The following is an 18,330-nucleotide window of genomic DNA, read 5'->3' on the forward strand; positions in this document are numbered from 1 at the left end:
CACATTTTCAGCATACTGACAAAAGTATGGTAAGATTATTGGCATTCCTAATGAACTTCTACAACAATAACACATCCAAAATTGCTGGAGTTATGCATAACTCTGTCAAATGCACAATTAAAGTGTACTTTTAAACAGGCCTACTTACGTTAAAAAAAGTATTTGTAGTTAAATTGGCATGTCTTCATAAATGATATACAGTAATGTTAAAATAGGAGGTTTCTTATAGACAATGTGAAGTGTCCAAAACAAAAATGTTGATTGATAGTCCAACACTTGGCTGAGCAAATGTTTTAATGTTCTAATATTTGAGTTAAAATAGACTTTAATTTAGGTGGAACTTTCTCAAGATGCAGGATGAGTTGCCGGACAGGTTTTATGACTGTGTATTATGGAGAAAATTTAGTATAAGAAGTCTAAAGAGAAAAGAAAATTAGAATAAGCTGAACAAGTGAAGCAACTTGAGTAATGAATAAAGTTAGAAGCGTCCGAGTACTTACTCCTTCGCCTGCCCCTCTCTCTCTCCAGCCCAGCCCGATTAAATATATGGAGCAACACACTTGGTGGAAAAATTTGCTTGGAGTCAACATGTTACATTGGCTGGTTAATTGACGTTCATAACTGGTATGACGTTCTATTTAAAAGTTTCTTGTTGATAACTTGAATAGAGAACGTACGATAAAGAAAATAAATTATAATTAATTAATTTGGATCTTTTGCAGTTCTCGTATCAAGTAATCCTGGTGAGGGCTCCATACACTGGAACCGTACTCCAATTGGTGTCTTACCAGAGATTTGTAGACCCTGTCCTTTATATCCCTACTACACCTAATTACTCTCATAACCTTTTGAAGAAACATTATTAATATGATACCCCAACGAAAATCATTCCTTACATTAACAGCTAGGTACTTACAGTGCTCCCCACGAGGCATTATCAATCCATCAACGCAGTAATTATCATTATTATTATTATCATTATTATTATTATTATTATTATTATTATTATTATTATTATTATTATTATTATTATTATTAATAATTTGTTTTCAATTTCCTTTACGTTGCTCCAACATAGATAGGTCTTATGGCGACAATGGGAAAGGCCTAGGAGTGAGAAGGAAGCGGCTCTGGCCTTAATTAAGGTACAGCTCCAGCATTTGCCTGGTGTATAAATGGGAAACCACAGAAAACCATCTTCAGGGCTGCCGACAGTGGCGTTCGAACCTATTATCTCCCAGAGCAAGCTCACAGTTACACGGCCCTAACCGCACGGCCATCTTGCCCAGTCGCAGTAATTAAAACTGAGAAGTCATTTTCTGTTTGTGAAACTTATAACCTGAGTTTTCATCCCGTTTACCATTATTCCATTGTCCACGGTCCATCGTACAATATGGCATAGGTCCCCTTGCAGTCGCCCACAATACTGCAACTCATTTACTACTCTCTAGTGTATAATATCACCTGCAAATAACCTTATCTGCAATTCCAGTTCATTACTCACATCATTTACATATATAAGAAAACATAAAGGTCCAATAATACTGACTTGTGGGACCCCCATCTTTATCATTACAGGATCAGATTATACTTTATTTACTCTAATTTTTCCAAGGTCTATTTTCTAGAAATTTAGCCATCCATTCAAACACTCTTTTTTCTAGTCTAATAGGCCTCATTTTTGTCAGTAATCTCTGATAATCTACCCTATCAAAAACCTTGGATAGGTCAATAGCAATACAGTCCATTTGACCTCCTGAATCTAAAGTATCTGCTTTATCATTTTGGAATCCTACAAGTTGAACTTCACTAGTATAACCTTTCCTAAACCGTAACAGCCTTCTACGTAACGAGTTAGTAATTTCACAAACGTGTCTAATACAGAAAATACTTTCCCAGAGCTTACAAACAACACATGTCAAACTGACTGGATTGTAATTATCTGCCTTGTCCTTATCAGCCTTTCCCTTATACACTGGTGTGACTATTGCAACTCTTCATTCATTCATATCACTCCTTCTTGCAAACAGTTCTCAAATAAGCATTTCAAATATGGCACTATATCCCAACCCATAGACTTTAATATATCCCTAGAAATCTTATCAATCCCAGCTGCTTTTATAGCTTTCAACATGTGTATCTGAGCTATTCAACCTGCGCAATATCTTTATCATCATAGGAAAATTTCAGTATTTCACCAGTATTAGTCTCATTACCTTGGCATTATCCTTATACCCAACTACCTTTCCATACTGCTATATGAATACTTCAGTCATCTGCACGACTTCACATATACACTCCCCTTGTGCATTAATGATCCATGGAATGTCCTTCCTTGAACCTGTTTCTGTCTTTCAGTATCTATACATATCATTCCATTGCTCCCTAAAATTCATATGGCTGCCAATTATGTTTGCCATTATGTTATTGTTAGCTGACATTTCACTCAATTCAATTTCCTAGTAAGCTCTTTCAATCCCTTCTTACTCCTGTGACTATTCCTAAATCCATTTCTTTCTAATCTGCACTTCCTTCTTGTCTCTGTTGTATTATAATGGGTCCTTACAACTTTTAAAGGTACATATCTGTTTTCAGACTCCTCAACAATGGCTTTAAACCCATCCCATAGGCTGTTTACACATAAATTTACCATTTCCATTGATCACAGTTGCTTTTTAACATTTTCTGCATGCCTCTCTTATCAACCATATGTTGTTGCCATATAGTCCTACTTTTACGACATTCCTTTCCATATCGCATTAAAAGGTTACTTGAATATGAATGTCCACTTTGTCAGCACTAATATGAAATTTATTACAATTTCAATACACTGAATATGTTTCAAGAGCCAAAGTTCTCTTCTTCAGTGTGTTTGGTGTATTGAAATTGTACCGTAATAATCTTTTGACAATGTGGACATTCATATTTCATTTTCCTTTTAATATGATGTCAATATGGATCAATTCACTATTGACCATTATGGTTAAGATTATCAATTATTCCTTTCTATCACATTTATTATTAACCATGACAAAGACAGCTTCATGATCACTTTATCTATCACTTCAGTTTCTATACAGAGGTCATCTGGTTTTATCAGCACCATGTCTAGGATACTTTTCCCTCTAGTTGGTTCTGTCACTATCTGATTCAGCTGTCCTTCCCATATTAATCTTTTCACTATTTTTAGGTCATGCCTGCTGCAACAGTACCCTCTTGTGGTTTATCAGTGCTGGGTATCATTCAGCCAAAATAAAATCAGTTCATTCCAGTTGTTCAAAATACGACTGAGCATTGATAGCTTGTCAATGTGGACAAGTGTTTACCCCTTCATAATTCCATCAGACACACAACAATGCCTTTCTTTCAAATCTGCCTCATTTAACAGTGGCATTAGCTGGTTGGCCAGGGTCAAGCCACTGTTTCTAGATGTCAGGGTTACAGAAGTAGACCATTTTTCATCAATGTGACTGTTCTCTTATTGTCCATAGGATTACTAAGAAGCTGACTGCAACTAGCCATTCGGCACTGAGCTTGTTGTGACATCAACTTTTATGTGAGTTTTTGAGAGATTTGATGTGATGACGTACCTTTTGAAGGACCAAATTCTTCTGACAATCTTCTTGTGCTGGTAGATATATTTTGATGCTAAGCTCTACAGGTATTTCCAATATCCCTCATAGCAGGCTTTCCAGGATAAGGCAAATCTAAATATCGACATTACTTAATCGTCGGAACTATTGTTCAGCTATGTGTTCACTGATGACCCATTCACCTTCCACTTCACATATCATCGTTGTGCCTCTAGAACCTTACTTTCTAAGCTGAAATATGTTTCACATAGTAGTTTTTGCAGGTTCAATAACAATATTTTCTGGGCTGCAGCAGTTGCTTTATATGAGGATTGGGGCAAAAGTCATGGCAACTATTTTTTTCTTTCTTTTAGATATGTGAACAGATCACAAATGTATATGTCTCGTGTGGAACTTCTGCAGGCATAGTGTGTATGCAGGACAAGCAATGCGTTTACAACAAAATAGCTGTTCTCCAAGGGAGAAATGCGATGGAATGTCATAGTGAATTAGTGGAAGCCCTTGGGAATAATGCCCTACCGTATCATACAGTAGCACGGTGGGTAGGAAAGTTTCAGCAAGGACGTGTGTCAACCAGTGATGAGCAACGTTCCGGACAACCTGTCAGTGTGCGGACCAACGTGGCATGTGCCGTCATCGAGCAGCTCCTGGATGATGATGATGATGATGATGCTTGTTGTTTTAAGGGGCCTAACATCGAAGGTCATTGGCCCCAGCTCCTGGATGAAGACAGACGATGGACGCTACTGGAGTTAGGGAGCGCAAGTGGCTTCGAGAAACACACCGTACACAGGATATTGTGTAATGAGCTGCAACTGCACAAAATCGCATTGCGGTGGGTACCACATGCACGGATGGAAGTTCAAAGGTGGGTGCGCTATGCAGTATGCTCCGACCACCTTGCACGCTTGCAACAGGACGGCATTCAGTTCTTGTCACGAATAATCACCATCAATGAATTTTGGGCTAGGGCGTACAAACCAGAACTAAAACGTCAGTCCGCAGAGTGGCAACATGCTGGATCACCAAGGAGGCAGAAGGTCTGTTAGAATCCTTCCCCAGTCAAATTAATGGTGATCGTTGTGTATGACATCAGGGGTGTCATTGTTTGCCACTTTGTTCCACATGGAAGAACAGTGACCGCACAGTACTACAGGGACTTCCTGGTGCGACATTACAATGTGGCGTTTGGGAGAAATGTCTGGATCTTGTGGACAGTGCAATAATCCTGCACGACAATTCAAAATCACATAAAGCAGAGTGTGTAGGGCAGCTACTGCGACGTTGGGGATGGGAAGAATTGGAGCACCCACCGTACTCTCCCGACATTTCGCCCTGTGACTTTGATCTCATTTGAAAGATTAAGGAACTACTACGTGGTAGGAGGTTTGCAACACAAGAGGACATTGCTAATGCTGTGCGCCAACAGGTGACCCGATTCACACATGGTGCAGCAAATGCTGAGGCGGATGGTATTCAGTGCCTCCCACATTGTTGGCAGCGTGTGGTGTCAGTAGCAGCGGACTTCTTTGAGGGTCTTTAGGCCCAGGTTGTCATATCAACTTTATGTGTACTGTGTTGTCATTCTTTTGCACTGGGAAGGCCATATTGCCCTGTATACTACCGTAATAAATTAGTGTGTTACAATATTTCAGTGCTATTCATTGTTCACACATGTAGTTAACACCTTGTCCTTTTGTCTGTATGTCACATTTTACAATCGGACTGGTATCTTCAAGAGAAAAAAAAAAATAGTTGCCATGACTTTTTCCCCAACACTCATAGTTTTATTTCCAACAGCGCCTTAAGAGTTATAAAATCCAAGCCTGCATGCCTTAAGTAACTAAGTGGAATTATGTAGTGTAGATAGCCGACTTCTCAAAGACATGCGAGTTCAAACCCTTCTTCAACCAGGCTTTTAAATTTTAATTTTGTACTCAAAAAGGCATCCTATGTGATGATTTTATTTTTTGTAAGTTTCAGATATCCTTATAAAGTTAGAATAAAGCAGACATAATTAATATTGCATTGTGTATGCTACTTTCAGCATTATGCTGGACTCATTCAATGAAGTAATAAAGTAAACTCGTGTCCTCATCCTGAGGTGGTGCAGCTCTTTTCAGGCACACCCCCATTGGAGGTGAGCTGCATGTACCATTTGGACCATATACCAGCCCTCGTGCCAGTCTTAAATTTCTGGCAGTACCGGGAATCGAACCCAGGCCTCCGAGGACGGCAGCTAATAACACTAACCGTTACGCTACGAAGGCGGACAATGAAGTAATGGGTTACAACTATCTGGTTTAAAGAGGGGCATGATTCAACTAACTGAGATCTATGCAGCAACCAAAACAAATGTTTACACATTTCAGTCATAGTTCTCATACAGACACCCCATAGGTATTCAGGCAATGTGTACATGAATATGAGAAGCAAAATGCAATACTGAGAAGAACGATTTCCTGGACGAAGACTACTGACTGCAGATCCCAACAACATCCGTGTGGTTCATGATGAAAGTATAATAGAAAAAGGAAACCTATGAACATCATAAACTTCCTGAAGAAACAATGCTTCTTATAAAATTAATTTGTAGAGATCTTGCCCACCCTGATTTGCTGGAAATGTGCTTGGAAGGGAAAACTCAAAATGTTAATGAAACTTGTAATAATATAATTTCGAACCATGTGCTTAAAAATGTTTTTATGAGGCATAAAACCCTAAAGATGGGTGTCCATAGCACTGTAATAACATTTAATATGGATAAAGTTAGGGTACTTTAACATCTAGGGATCCAATTAGGGTGCAATATAGTTGGTACTAGATATATTAAGTTGGAAGATAAAGTGTTTATGGTGGAAGTTAAAGCAAGAAAGAGAAGCAAAGCAATTAGAACAATTCTAGATGACAAGGGGGATGAGTAATATGCAACAAAGGCTTTCTTTTGTTCAGATAAGATCTAGTATGTCAAGAAAAATTTAAAGTAATATTCTCAACTTTTGTACTTGTTGCTTCTAGGTATGCTCGATTAAAATAGTATATAAGGTAGAAAGTAGAAAGTACTTGCAGTACTTCAAAACATGCTATATCTTAAGCTACCCTGTTTGTTTCATTACATCAACAAATGTAAAGAGATTTCTAAAAATTATTTTGACTACTGAAAAATTAATAAATATTAATAATTCCATGAATCTCAAAATGAAATGCAGTAATGGATAGCTATATGTTTATTCTTCAACAGAATAAAGTTCAAATATGTATGTTTAAAACCTTTGAATTTGAGTATACTTAAAGACGAAGAAATCAACTTAGACAGAATAGTGTTATCTAACTTTTTTCAAGTTGTTTTATGTCGCACTGACACAGACAGGTCTTATCGTGATGATGGGACAGGAAAGGACTAGGAGTGGGAAGGAAGTGGCCATGGTCTAAATTAAGGTACATCCCCAGCATTTACGTAGTATGAAAATGGGAAACAATGGAAAACCATCTTCAGGGATGCCGACAGTGGGGTCCAAATCCATTATCTCCCGTGAATACTGGATACCGGCCGCGCTTAAGCAATGCAGAAGTGTTATCTAACATGCAGACATATAATGTCTATTGGTCTCCATATTGTGGCTCATATGGGACTGAAATAAATGCCTAAAAAAATATTTTGTCAGCATGAGTCTTGAACCTCCAAACTCAAGCACTAACCATTAAGCATCGTTGCCACGAAGAAGTCAGTCATAGTTTCGCTTATATCATACCATCTTAGTAACAACAGTTTCTGAACAACATGGAGCATTCCTTTTATACATGCCATTCACTGATTCATTATTACCTCCACATTGTTGGTTTGTCAGCAATGAATACTGGTATTTCAAGTCTTGTACCTGCACAAGAAGTTATCGGACTAAATAGGAGATGTTTTCATGCTAGATTATAAACTACAGGTTGCAAAAATACAACGAAATAGGGGCAGCTGATTCAGATTATGCAATCTATCACTGAAAGACCATTAGCTTAAGATATTTAAGCAGTACAAATATACCTGTTGGAATCATCTCCTTTCTTGTCGCTAGAAAGATGTTCCTCAACTCTCTCACCAAAAATGGAAAGTGGCATTTCCTCTGATGTCCTTTGGTACTGTTTCTTCCTGGAAGGATATGAAACAAGGGTTAGTCAAACATTTTTTTGTCAGAATACTTTCGTATTTGCATTCATTAATTCATTCTGAAAATTGTCCCAATGTGTTACTAGCTTGGAGGAACTGTTCTTTACAGTGACTGCTTGACAATATGTAATATTCATATTATAATTACAACAAATTTTGTTGGTCATAACTATACTGGTATCACACTGAAGTAATATACAGTTATACAGTATTTAAATGTTATAACAATTTCTATGTATTTTTTGTAATCAATAGCTAAAAGCCGACTTCTTAAGCACAGAAAATTTGTTAATACTCCTTCAGTTGGCAATTTGTTGAATGATGTTGAGCCAGAATATGCTGTACGTTTTACTCAATACCTTCCTTCTTGGATTTGATTACATCACTTTGTATTGCATATAGAATTACATAACTCTACCCATTCTTCTCTTTCATCATCATCATCATCATCATCTAGGCAGTGAAATTCACACACATAGGACAAAGCACAAAAATAAGATACATGCGCTTAGCAATCACACTAAATTTGTTATAAAAGCAATACAGCATTCACACCTACCAGAGTATAATAGCAGTCATTTGTAAAATTGGGCCATTTTGTGATAAGCTTAAATATATTATTTCGATACCTTGAATATGTAACAGTACATTTTGTTTTTACTTATAATCTTTTTGCAATTGGCTTTATGTCGCACCGACACAGATAGTTCTTATTGCAATGATGGAATAGGAAAGGCCTAGGGGTGGGTAGGAAGCGGCCATGGCCTTAATTAAGGTACAGCCTGGTGTGAAAATGGGAAACTACGGAAACCATCTTCAGGGCTGTCGACAGTGAGGTTCAAACCCACTATCTCCCAGATGCAAGCTCACAGCTGCGTGTCGCTAACCGCATGGCCAACTCGCCCGATATTTATAATCTCTTCTCTCACTTAAATAAAATCAAACCCCATGGTGCAACAGTCTCGGAGGGCCATGGCCTACCAAGCAACCGCTGCTCAGCCCGAAAGCCTGCAGATGATGAGGTGTCGTGTGTTCAGCACTGGAACCATACTCTAGTTTGGTTCTTACCAGAGACTTATATGCCTTCTCTTTTACATCCTTATTCTAGGCTCTCTACACTGCCATCTCACTGTCAGATAGCTCTTCAGTTGTAATCATGTAGGCTGAGTGGATCTCAAACCAGCCCTCAGATGCAGGTAAAATCCATGACCTCGCCGAAAGTCAAACCCGGGGCAGGCATGCTACCTCTACACCATGGGGCTGGCCTTCCCTCCCTTATCTAACCATAATCCAATAATTAATTTTTCTATTACTTCTAGATTTAAATTAATTTCATTAAAATATTTTTAATTGTTTGTCAACCTTTTCTTGTATATTTAACTGCAGTTTTAATATATTATAATCATTTATGTACTTCCTTCTCAGATGTAAGAGACAATTGCTATTTGCTTATACTACTGCACCAAATACTGTATTATTTATTTGGTCGGTAGATGCAGAGTGGGTTGTTGTCCCATAAGCTCTGTACTCTGACCGGCCAACTGAGCAGAGGAAAGGTGGCCACGGCTCTACCGTAGCTCTATGCCTCTGCATTCGGGAGGCGGGCCTGGGGCACAGTGCTGCACTTCTCGCCTGGCCCCACCCGTCGGCTGTCCTAAGAATGGTTTTCCGTGGTTTTCCATTCTCCTGCACTAAGGCGAATGCCGGAACAGTTCGTAGTGTAGGCCACGCCCGCCCAACCCCTCACCTTCTCCGCACATCTCCTTCACCGTAACAAATCTCCCGGCCTGAGAGACGGCATCACCGTCTAAGAGGCCAACCTCTCCCCTTCAGGGGAGGAATGAAAACGTTTAGTAGTAGTAGTAGTACTGTATTATTTCTGTACTGTGTCATTTAAGATAAGAATATCATTATCCATGTTTGTTTTTATCCATACTTTCTGGTATATTATATGTAACCTGTATGTAATTTAAATAGATGTAACCATATCCTTAATATATGAATAACATATATGAACATACATGAATAACAGATGAGAACCCAATTTTCAAACTAGCATTTGATCATTTAAGGAAGAAAAACTTGAAGATCTTAAATGTATTTAGGTATTCTCATTCAACATCATCAAATTATTAAAATTATCTGTAATGATAATTTTCATAATATTTCACTATTGTTTGTTATTAATTTATATGGTGAAGTAGGATATATTACTTCTTTAAATTGTGGCCTAAACAAAAGATACTGTTATATTGTTTTTATTCTTTGGTTTGACTTCACTGATGAACAGAATGCATATTGTTCGTGAAACATGCATGAATGAATAATTTTCAGTCATTAAAAGTGTACTGATAAGGTGAACCCAACATAAATTATTTTACATAGTTTATTCAATAGGTAAGTCAATACAGGATCAAATCAAATACTGATTATGGTTAAGTTTATCAACATACCACTCAGTCGACAAGCTTGTCTCCTTTCTCCCAACTCTTCCCAGCCCAAACTTTGCAACATAATACTGCCTTGAGGAATTTCCCTCTTAATGATTACAGAATCAGATAATGCTTCGTCTACTCTAATTCTCTGAATATATTTCCTAGTATGGTTTTGTTATAATTTTATTTTTATTTTATCTTTTTCTAAATATCATAGAATAAAAAATACATTTTCTTATATGAAGAAAATGTCTCCACCATGGAGTCTCACTCTCAGTCATTTTCTTTGTCATTGTGTTCAATGGAGATCGGCACCTCGCATCTTTTAAACCTTGAGGTAGTTTCACATTTATATTAGGGCGGAATGAACATTTCATACTGTCTCTGGTTTGAATTGTCTGCAGAGTTGTTCATTCTTGTTCAAGTCCGGAGTATTTCTGGACGCTAATCTGTAAATCATAATGAATGCTGCAGGTGCATTCATATAGGGCTTTGTAAACTATATTGCCAAAATTTGACACATCATAAAACCTCAGTAGCAACAATAACCCCTTGTACATCATACAATGATGAAAAAAGTTATGTTCCAAGCGTGCATCAGTAGTAATCCCAGCCTAGACCAGCAGAAAGCCTCCACTGAATGGTGTCCTTGCAGAGAAAGTACAGGGTGAATAACATTCCTCGGACCTTCACCATACTCTCTCCCTTCCACCTGGTGCCCTCAAACAGAATCTCGATTCATCCGCGAACAGCATGAGTTCCATTGCTCAACAGTCCAGTTTTGATGGGTGTTGGCGAATTGCATCCGAGAGGTGCGGTGCTTATGTGTAAACAGAGGTCGTATGGCAGGCCTCTTGGATTTTAAATCCACTTCATACAACCTCCTCCTTACTTTCCTTTTGCTGATGTTTGTGCCCTGTACTTGCTGCAAATGATTTCTGGCTTTCACAGCTGTTGTGCATCAATCACAAAGAACTTGCATTACAAAAAAAAAAAAAAAAAAAAAAAAAAAAAAAAAAAAAAAAAAAAAAAAAATGCATTCAGTAGTGCTTCTCCTACGACTAGAACCAAGCCTTCTGGTGTAGATATTGTCCTCTCTGTACCTTTTAACAGTTCTGTACATGTTAGAGTATGGCGTGCCTATAACATGTGCACATAGCGTATACTGCGCCCATCCTACACTAAAGCTACAGCTCTTGCTGCATTTTCAGGTGAAAGAGGCATGACTTAGAAGTAAGGTCAACTGTTGTAGACAAGCCATAATGTCCAAAAAAATAAGCAGCATGAGAATTCACAGCAACAAACCTTAAGACAGCCATTTGTGGTCATTCTTGTCAAAAGGTGGGAAATAATAGTACTGGTGTTGTGATTGTCACAGTTATCAATTACTGCACTGAAACTTCTCAAATGGGCTAATTAATTTATGATACATTACCATATTGTTGTAATGTCATAACATTTAATTTATACAAGGTTTCAAATGGACTAACATTTAATTTTGTCTGAAATATGTAGCGTTTCGCTTTTTTTGCCAGTGAGTGTAGTTTTACATCACGACCTCATGAAATGGATTTGAAACGTCAGTGGCTAAATACTATATTTACAGAAATAGGCCTATGTGACAAAAAATAGGAACATAATCTCAGTAGCCTAGAGGAATACTTTACAAATTTGTAATTATACATAAACGTTAAATAAAGGAACATTGCAGTATTCTAAACAGTCCTACAAAAGTAATATTATGAAACCAGATAGTCACAAAGTAATTTGAACTCATTACAACAGAAATTCAGATAAGTTTAATACAGATCAAACTTAAATTTTACAAAATTTGTTCAAAATAGTATTTGCATTTACAGATTGCTCAAACTTTATTACCACATTTTCTTGATAAACCACTTTACTAATATTTATCTACTTCTAGAGGGTTCACAGAACCACTGAACATACAGAGCATGACACACCTGGATCTTCTCCTGTAATTTTATTTTAGTTCCTGACATTCAGTGTTCCAAATAATCTGTCATTTACTCTGCAAATAAATGAATTGATTCTATTATTTTTATTGCTCCCGGTAATCCTCGAAGACTTGGGGTGGGGTGAGTACATTTTTACATTTACTGAAAAGATGCTCTACAGGGGCACTTGAAAAACACCTGTGCGTAATTTTAAGAATATCGTTGGGATAAGGATCATATTTTTGAAAGTACTAGTGAAGCTACTGGTTATGCTGTAGAACTGAAAAAAATATCTTCATCATCATTATTGTTACTCTGTTTCTGCTTCCAGTGATGTATGTCAGTTACTAGAATGTAACAATACAATTTTATTTCAAGAAGTGAATTACAAGTAAAAGTTACATTTTGTAAAAAGTAATGACTACAAATAAAAATGACTAAGAATGTAATCCTTACAAGTAATTCAATTACTTTTACTCTATTACTTCCCAACTCTCATCATTGGTTAGACAATATGGATGAAACTGGAGACATTTTAGACTTGTGTCAATAGGGGTTGTTGGGATCAGATTTTCACTCGATATGAAATAATCAAATATGCCACAAGATGTATAGTCATTTATGTTTATTTTTTAATAATAATGTTATTGGCTCTACTAACTATTAACTACTTTTAAGGTTTTCGGAGACGCCGAGGTGCCAGAATTTAATCCTGCAGGAGTTCTTTTGCATACCAGTAAATCAACCAACATGACGCTGGTGTATTTGGGCACCTTTAAATACCATTGGACTGAGCTAGGATCGAACCTGCGAAATCGGGATCAGAAGGGCAGCTCCTCAACCATCTGATCAACTCAGCCCAGCTGTTTATGTTTTATAGATCTTGACAAAGAAGGAGACGTTGGACCTAAATATATGAAAGTCAGTGTCCTGACTGATTGACAATCAACACCCAGACAAAATTACTGGACATAAAGAAATGAAATTTTGTGGATACGTTTCCATGACAATAGAAGAGTTTACTAAGAAAGAGTTCCAAATAATTCCATCTCTAAGGGAAAAAAATGGGGCGTAAAACCCTAAGAACTAAAATATTCATTCTTCAAACTCTTCACCAGACAAAGCTGAAATTTCACACAGGGGTTGATCCTTTATGTACTAAACAAGTTCAAAAATTTCAGCCCTTAAACACAAAAACAAAATATATTAATTTCTCTGAACCCGTTTGACATCTGAGGTTGAAATTCCATATGATGTTTGCTCCTATATGACTTAGATTTTAAGTAAGAAGTGGTCTTAAAAATAATAGTCTCCTGGGGGAGGAAGGGGGGGCTCACTGGGGGGTAGAGGCCTGACTACAAGAAACATTAATTTCTCTGATACCATTTGATATACAAGGTTGAAATTTATTTCACATGATGGTTGGTCCTATATTAGATTTTAAATAAGTAATCTTAAAACAATACAACTTAAAGGGGTTTTGACAGTGGTGGTGGTGTGAAGACATGATAAAATTATTCATCCCTCCATACTGTTTGACATATGAAGTTGTAATTTCATGGTTTAATTCAAAATATTTCACATAGATAAGGGTTACAATCATGCAAAATTTGTTGTAAGTTCTGAAACTAACCAAAGCTTAACAACAGTGAAGGTACTGGACTGAATTTCTGACTTTTTCATCACTGCCAACAAAATCTTATTTGTAAAACTGAGGGGTTTAACTGAAATCATTTTAGACTTAGTACATAAATGGAGGAAAAGTTTTTGAGACTCTATTCCATCAGTGGTACAAACCCATACACCTCAGAGGAACTGAAGGCAATCATCCATCAAGAAATAAATTCATTTTCCCTGAGGAAATATTAAAAGGAGTCGTGGATAATTCCATTAATCAATGCTAAAAATGTTTGGAATGGAGAAATGCACTTCCTACATCTAGGTACTTGCAGGACATAGGTGAGCACATGTAATTTTAAGTTATTTTTCTTTTGCAATATTATTAGCCAATGATTAGTATCAAAGTTGTGGACTGATAAAGCAGACTACTGAGTAAAAAATAAATTTAGGAAACAAAAATTCAAAAATTACATTATAAATATATATATTGAAGAGGGCAAGTGTCTGAAATATTTTTTTAAGTGTTCATAAGTAGGAAAATTGTAATATCCCAGTTTTCAAAGAATACATATTTTCTCGGTTGATAAATAATGAGCTATAATGTCATTTTCAAACTTTAGGATTTAATCCTTGATTCCTTATTGTAGCTTACAAATCAGATAAAAGCTGACATTTTTTAAATTTGAAGATACGGCACACAAATTGTGCATAGAGTTGAGAACAAACTAGAATTATCCTGTACACTGTCATCACTCACTTTTACAAAAGATCACAATAGAAGATCTCCAATTTGTAGAAGTGAGTACATGGTATCAGCTGCATTGCACACCACACAATTTACATATGCAGGCTTCGTGTGGGTCATGGAAGTACCATTGAGTTCACGAAGTGTCGTAGGTCTTGGTCAGTTTTTTACCATGTCCTATTCTTCATGGCCTCTGTTGTATAAAAGTCGATCCAAATTTCTTCTCTTTTCTTTACTCTGTCTTGCATTTGTTTCTCCCAGGCATCTGTGAATGGTAGCCCTTTCTTCATCCGGAGGTCCTCGATAAAGAAGGTCTCCTTGGCTAGTCAAAATTTTGTGTATTTTTATAACCCCAGGGTAACTTTCAGAAAACACGACTTGACTGCTTCGAGTGTCCTGAAGTCCACCATGCTGAGCTTCTCCCAGATTATTTCCAGCTCGTATGTGGGGATGGAAGCTATTTTTACATCAAATAATCTCATAGCAGTTTCCAGTGAAAGCATTGCGATTGTTTTAATTTAATATATGGCTTTGGTTGCCGCTGTTGCTTGAGACTTTATGTGGGCTCTGTAGACTCTAGCTGTTGTTTGTAATGTCAGTCCTATATATGTGAATGTATTTACTGACTTTTTCTTCACATTCAGACAACACATTACGCTTCCAACCACTACAGGAACATGCAATAGTGATTACCAGACCTTGGATTTTTTGGTGCTAAAATGTCAACAACTTAATGTTCACCAAGGCAGATAAAGGCAATATTACTGTATAGTAATCAGGATAAAACTGAATACATTAAGAACTCACAGCATTTTTTCATAGATAATAAATTTACTATTGTTAAGAAAGAACCCACTGGTTTGTCCTGAGGAAAGTGGAAGAAAGATTTCGATAGCTGAACAAGTTCAAAGTTATTGCAGCCAAAAACTGCATGAACCTTACCAAATATGATTCAATGCTTTTATGATTGTAAATCCAAAATCTTTTGTCACTGGTTAAATTAAATTTTCATGAAAATTTTCCTCGTAACGCAAATCCAAGAACAAAATTTTACACATCATCAGCTGATTGGTACTACTACTACACTCAGTTTCAAGGCTGTCCCGCTAGGTGCGCTGGCAATCAATGTCTTGCAATATCTCGCAAAGTGGCAATAGTGTATTTGCTAATGCTCACAAAGTGTTGGGATTTCATTTTCCACTACTAAACATAAGGAAACATACTGCATACTGCCTTGCCATACCCATTAGGATATCATTAGGGTACTTTAATTCTCTCATCATTTCGAGAAATTTAGCCACCTATTCAAATACTTTTTTACCTAGTCGAATAGTTCTCATTTTTGTAAGCAGTCTCCAATGATCTACCAAATCAAAAGCCTTGGGTAGGTCAATAGCAATACAGTCCATTTTACCTGCTTTATTTTGTTGGAATCCTAGAAGTTGAGCCTCACTGAAATAACTTTCCTGAAACTCAAACTTCCTTCTATCGAACCAATTAGGAATTTTGTAAAGTCTAATATAATCAGAAAGAATGCTTTCTCAGAGCTTAGAAACAACATGCTAACTGACCTGTAATTATCAGCTTTCTATTGCCCTTTCCCTTGTTCTGCTGTAGCAACTCTCCATTCATTTGGTATAGCTCCTTCATGCAAATTGTAATCAAATATTTCAGATATGACAATGGCACTAAATCCCAAACCATTGGTTTAGTATACCCCAGTAATCTTATCAATCCCACCTGTTTCTCTAGCTTTCAAATTTTGTATTGTTTTGCATGTCTTTACTAACACAGGTAAATTTTAGTACTTCATTAATATTAGTCATCTCCTCTACCTAGACATTATCCTTATATCCAACTCTCTTTACATACTGCTGACTGAATACTTCTTCTGCCTTCTCACATATACACTCCCTTTATTCATTAATGATTGCTGGATTGTCCTTCATAGAGCCTGTTTCTGCCTTGAAATACCCATACATACTCTTCCATTTCTTGCTAAAGGTTAATTTGATTGGCAATTATTTTTGCCATCATGTTATCCTTAGCAGCTTTTTGTTTGTTTGTTGCTAATCTCAATTTACTATTAAGTTTCTTTAATCTCTCCTTACTTCCACAAGCATTCCTAACTCTATTTCTTTTTAACCTGCACCTCCTCCTTAATCTCATTATTTCTTTGGCATTCTGTTATATTGCTGTCTGAATGAAATCAATTAGTTAAAAGAGAATGAACTGCTATCTCAATAGACAAAATGAATTAATGAAAAGAGAGAGGATGTCTAACCTTTTAAATATAGAATTTTGGTTGTCATTAGAATGTATAGACTGGAATGAGCTGACGTGCTCCTTTTCAGATTCTTGAAACCTAGGAAAAATTATTGATGACATTAGTAAGAATACTCTATTTTCTTACTTTACAAAAACATACAGGCAATACTATTAAAAGAAAATAACCTTCCAACCAGGAAAGGATATCTTAACAGTCTGAAGGGATAAATTTAATTTGTGCATTAAATTAAGATAAAATTCTAACCTTTTTAGAGAAACACTTTGTTTGTCACCAGGTATAATGGCTTGGAACAATCTGTTATCTTTCTTTTTAGTTTCTTGAGTCCTGTAAGAAGAAATTCACAGAAATATAAAGAAATTCCTCTTTCCACACATGGTACTGGAAACATAGAAGGCCTGTTTAGAATTGTAGCATGACTATTCTCCTGCGTGCCTTTTCTGTTTCCAAATAATAATAATCATAATAATGATAAAAATGATAATAATCATAATACTAATAATAATAATAATAATAATAATAATAATAATAATAATAATGAAAAATTAAGATCCAAAACCTGTTTCCAGTCATTCAACCAGGTCAGGGATGGAATGAATGAAGCTCCCATCTATCGGCGAGGATAGGAATTGTGCTGGCTGCCGAAACCTGCCACACTCCTCTGGGGCAATGATTAATGACTGAGAAATTGAATGAAATTATATGATATTGAAGAGCATTGCTGGAATGAATGATGTCAGGAAAATCTCAAGTATCTGAGAAAAATCTGTCCCACCTCCACTTTGTCCAGCACAAATCTCACATGGAGTGACCAGGATTTGAACTACGGAACCCAGCAGAGAGAGGCCAGTGTGCTACTGCCTGAGCCACAGAAGTGGACAAATGTCTTCAGGTCAAGGAAAACAAGGGCTAAGGGTTTTCCTAAGGGAGTGGGCACGGGTGAGGTATTGGTATGAGTCACTGCAGTTAGATCAGCAGAGGGAAGATGGAGTTCAGGGAAGTGTTACAGAGGAGGTGCAGGGCAAGAGGAAAAGGACAGGTAGAAAAGGAAAAATTAGAGTAGAGGATAGGAAGAGGGAGTTTGACCAGGGTAGTGAGAGGGAGGAAAAGGGAGAAGGAAGTGAGTTCTTCAGGCATCAGGGAAGTTAAGGGAGACCAGGAGTGGAAGGAATCTAATGAGGTTGGGGTTGAAGCTCTAGTCATGGGTGACTCAATTGTCAGGCATGTGGATAAAGCATGTGGAGGAAAGAGAACCAGGGTAGACTGTTATCCTGGAATTAGGTTAATGCAGATGTTAAGGAAATTAGAAGGGTGGGAAGAGGGTAAACAGAAGGTGATAATTTTCCATATTCGTACCAATAATGTAAGACAAGCGGGAATAGCTGCTAACATAGTTGGGGATGTTTGGGATCTGGCTACAGCAGCATGGAAGAAGTTTAAGGGAAGCAGAGATTATTAACAGTGGGATACTGTGTAGGAGGGATACTGAATGGAAAGTGATTCAGGATTTAAATGAGACTATAGCATGGGTAT

The 18,330-nt window shown here is 37.0% G+C and overlaps 1 protein-coding gene across 1 annotated transcript in view; it reads right to left on the reverse strand.

The window, feature by feature from the left end:
- The window catches only part of LOC137498543 (repetitive organellar protein-like), a 278,597-nt gene that overhangs the window by 70,303 nt on the left and 189,964 nt on the right, over nucleotides 1-18,330 (reverse strand). The window contains exon 9 of the mRNA XM_068226217.1: nucleotides 7,630-7,734. Within this exon, the coding sequence (XP_068082318.1) occupies nucleotides 7,630-7,734 (105 nt within the window). The remainder of the gene's footprint in view (nucleotides 1-7,629; nucleotides 7,735-18,330) is intronic.

This window comes from Anabrus simplex, chromosome 1 (assembly GCF_040414725.1).
Source record: "Anabrus simplex isolate iqAnaSimp1 chromosome 1, ASM4041472v1, whole genome shotgun sequence".
Lineage (NCBI taxonomy): Eukaryota > Metazoa > Arthropoda > Insecta > Orthoptera > Tettigoniidae > Anabrus > Anabrus simplex.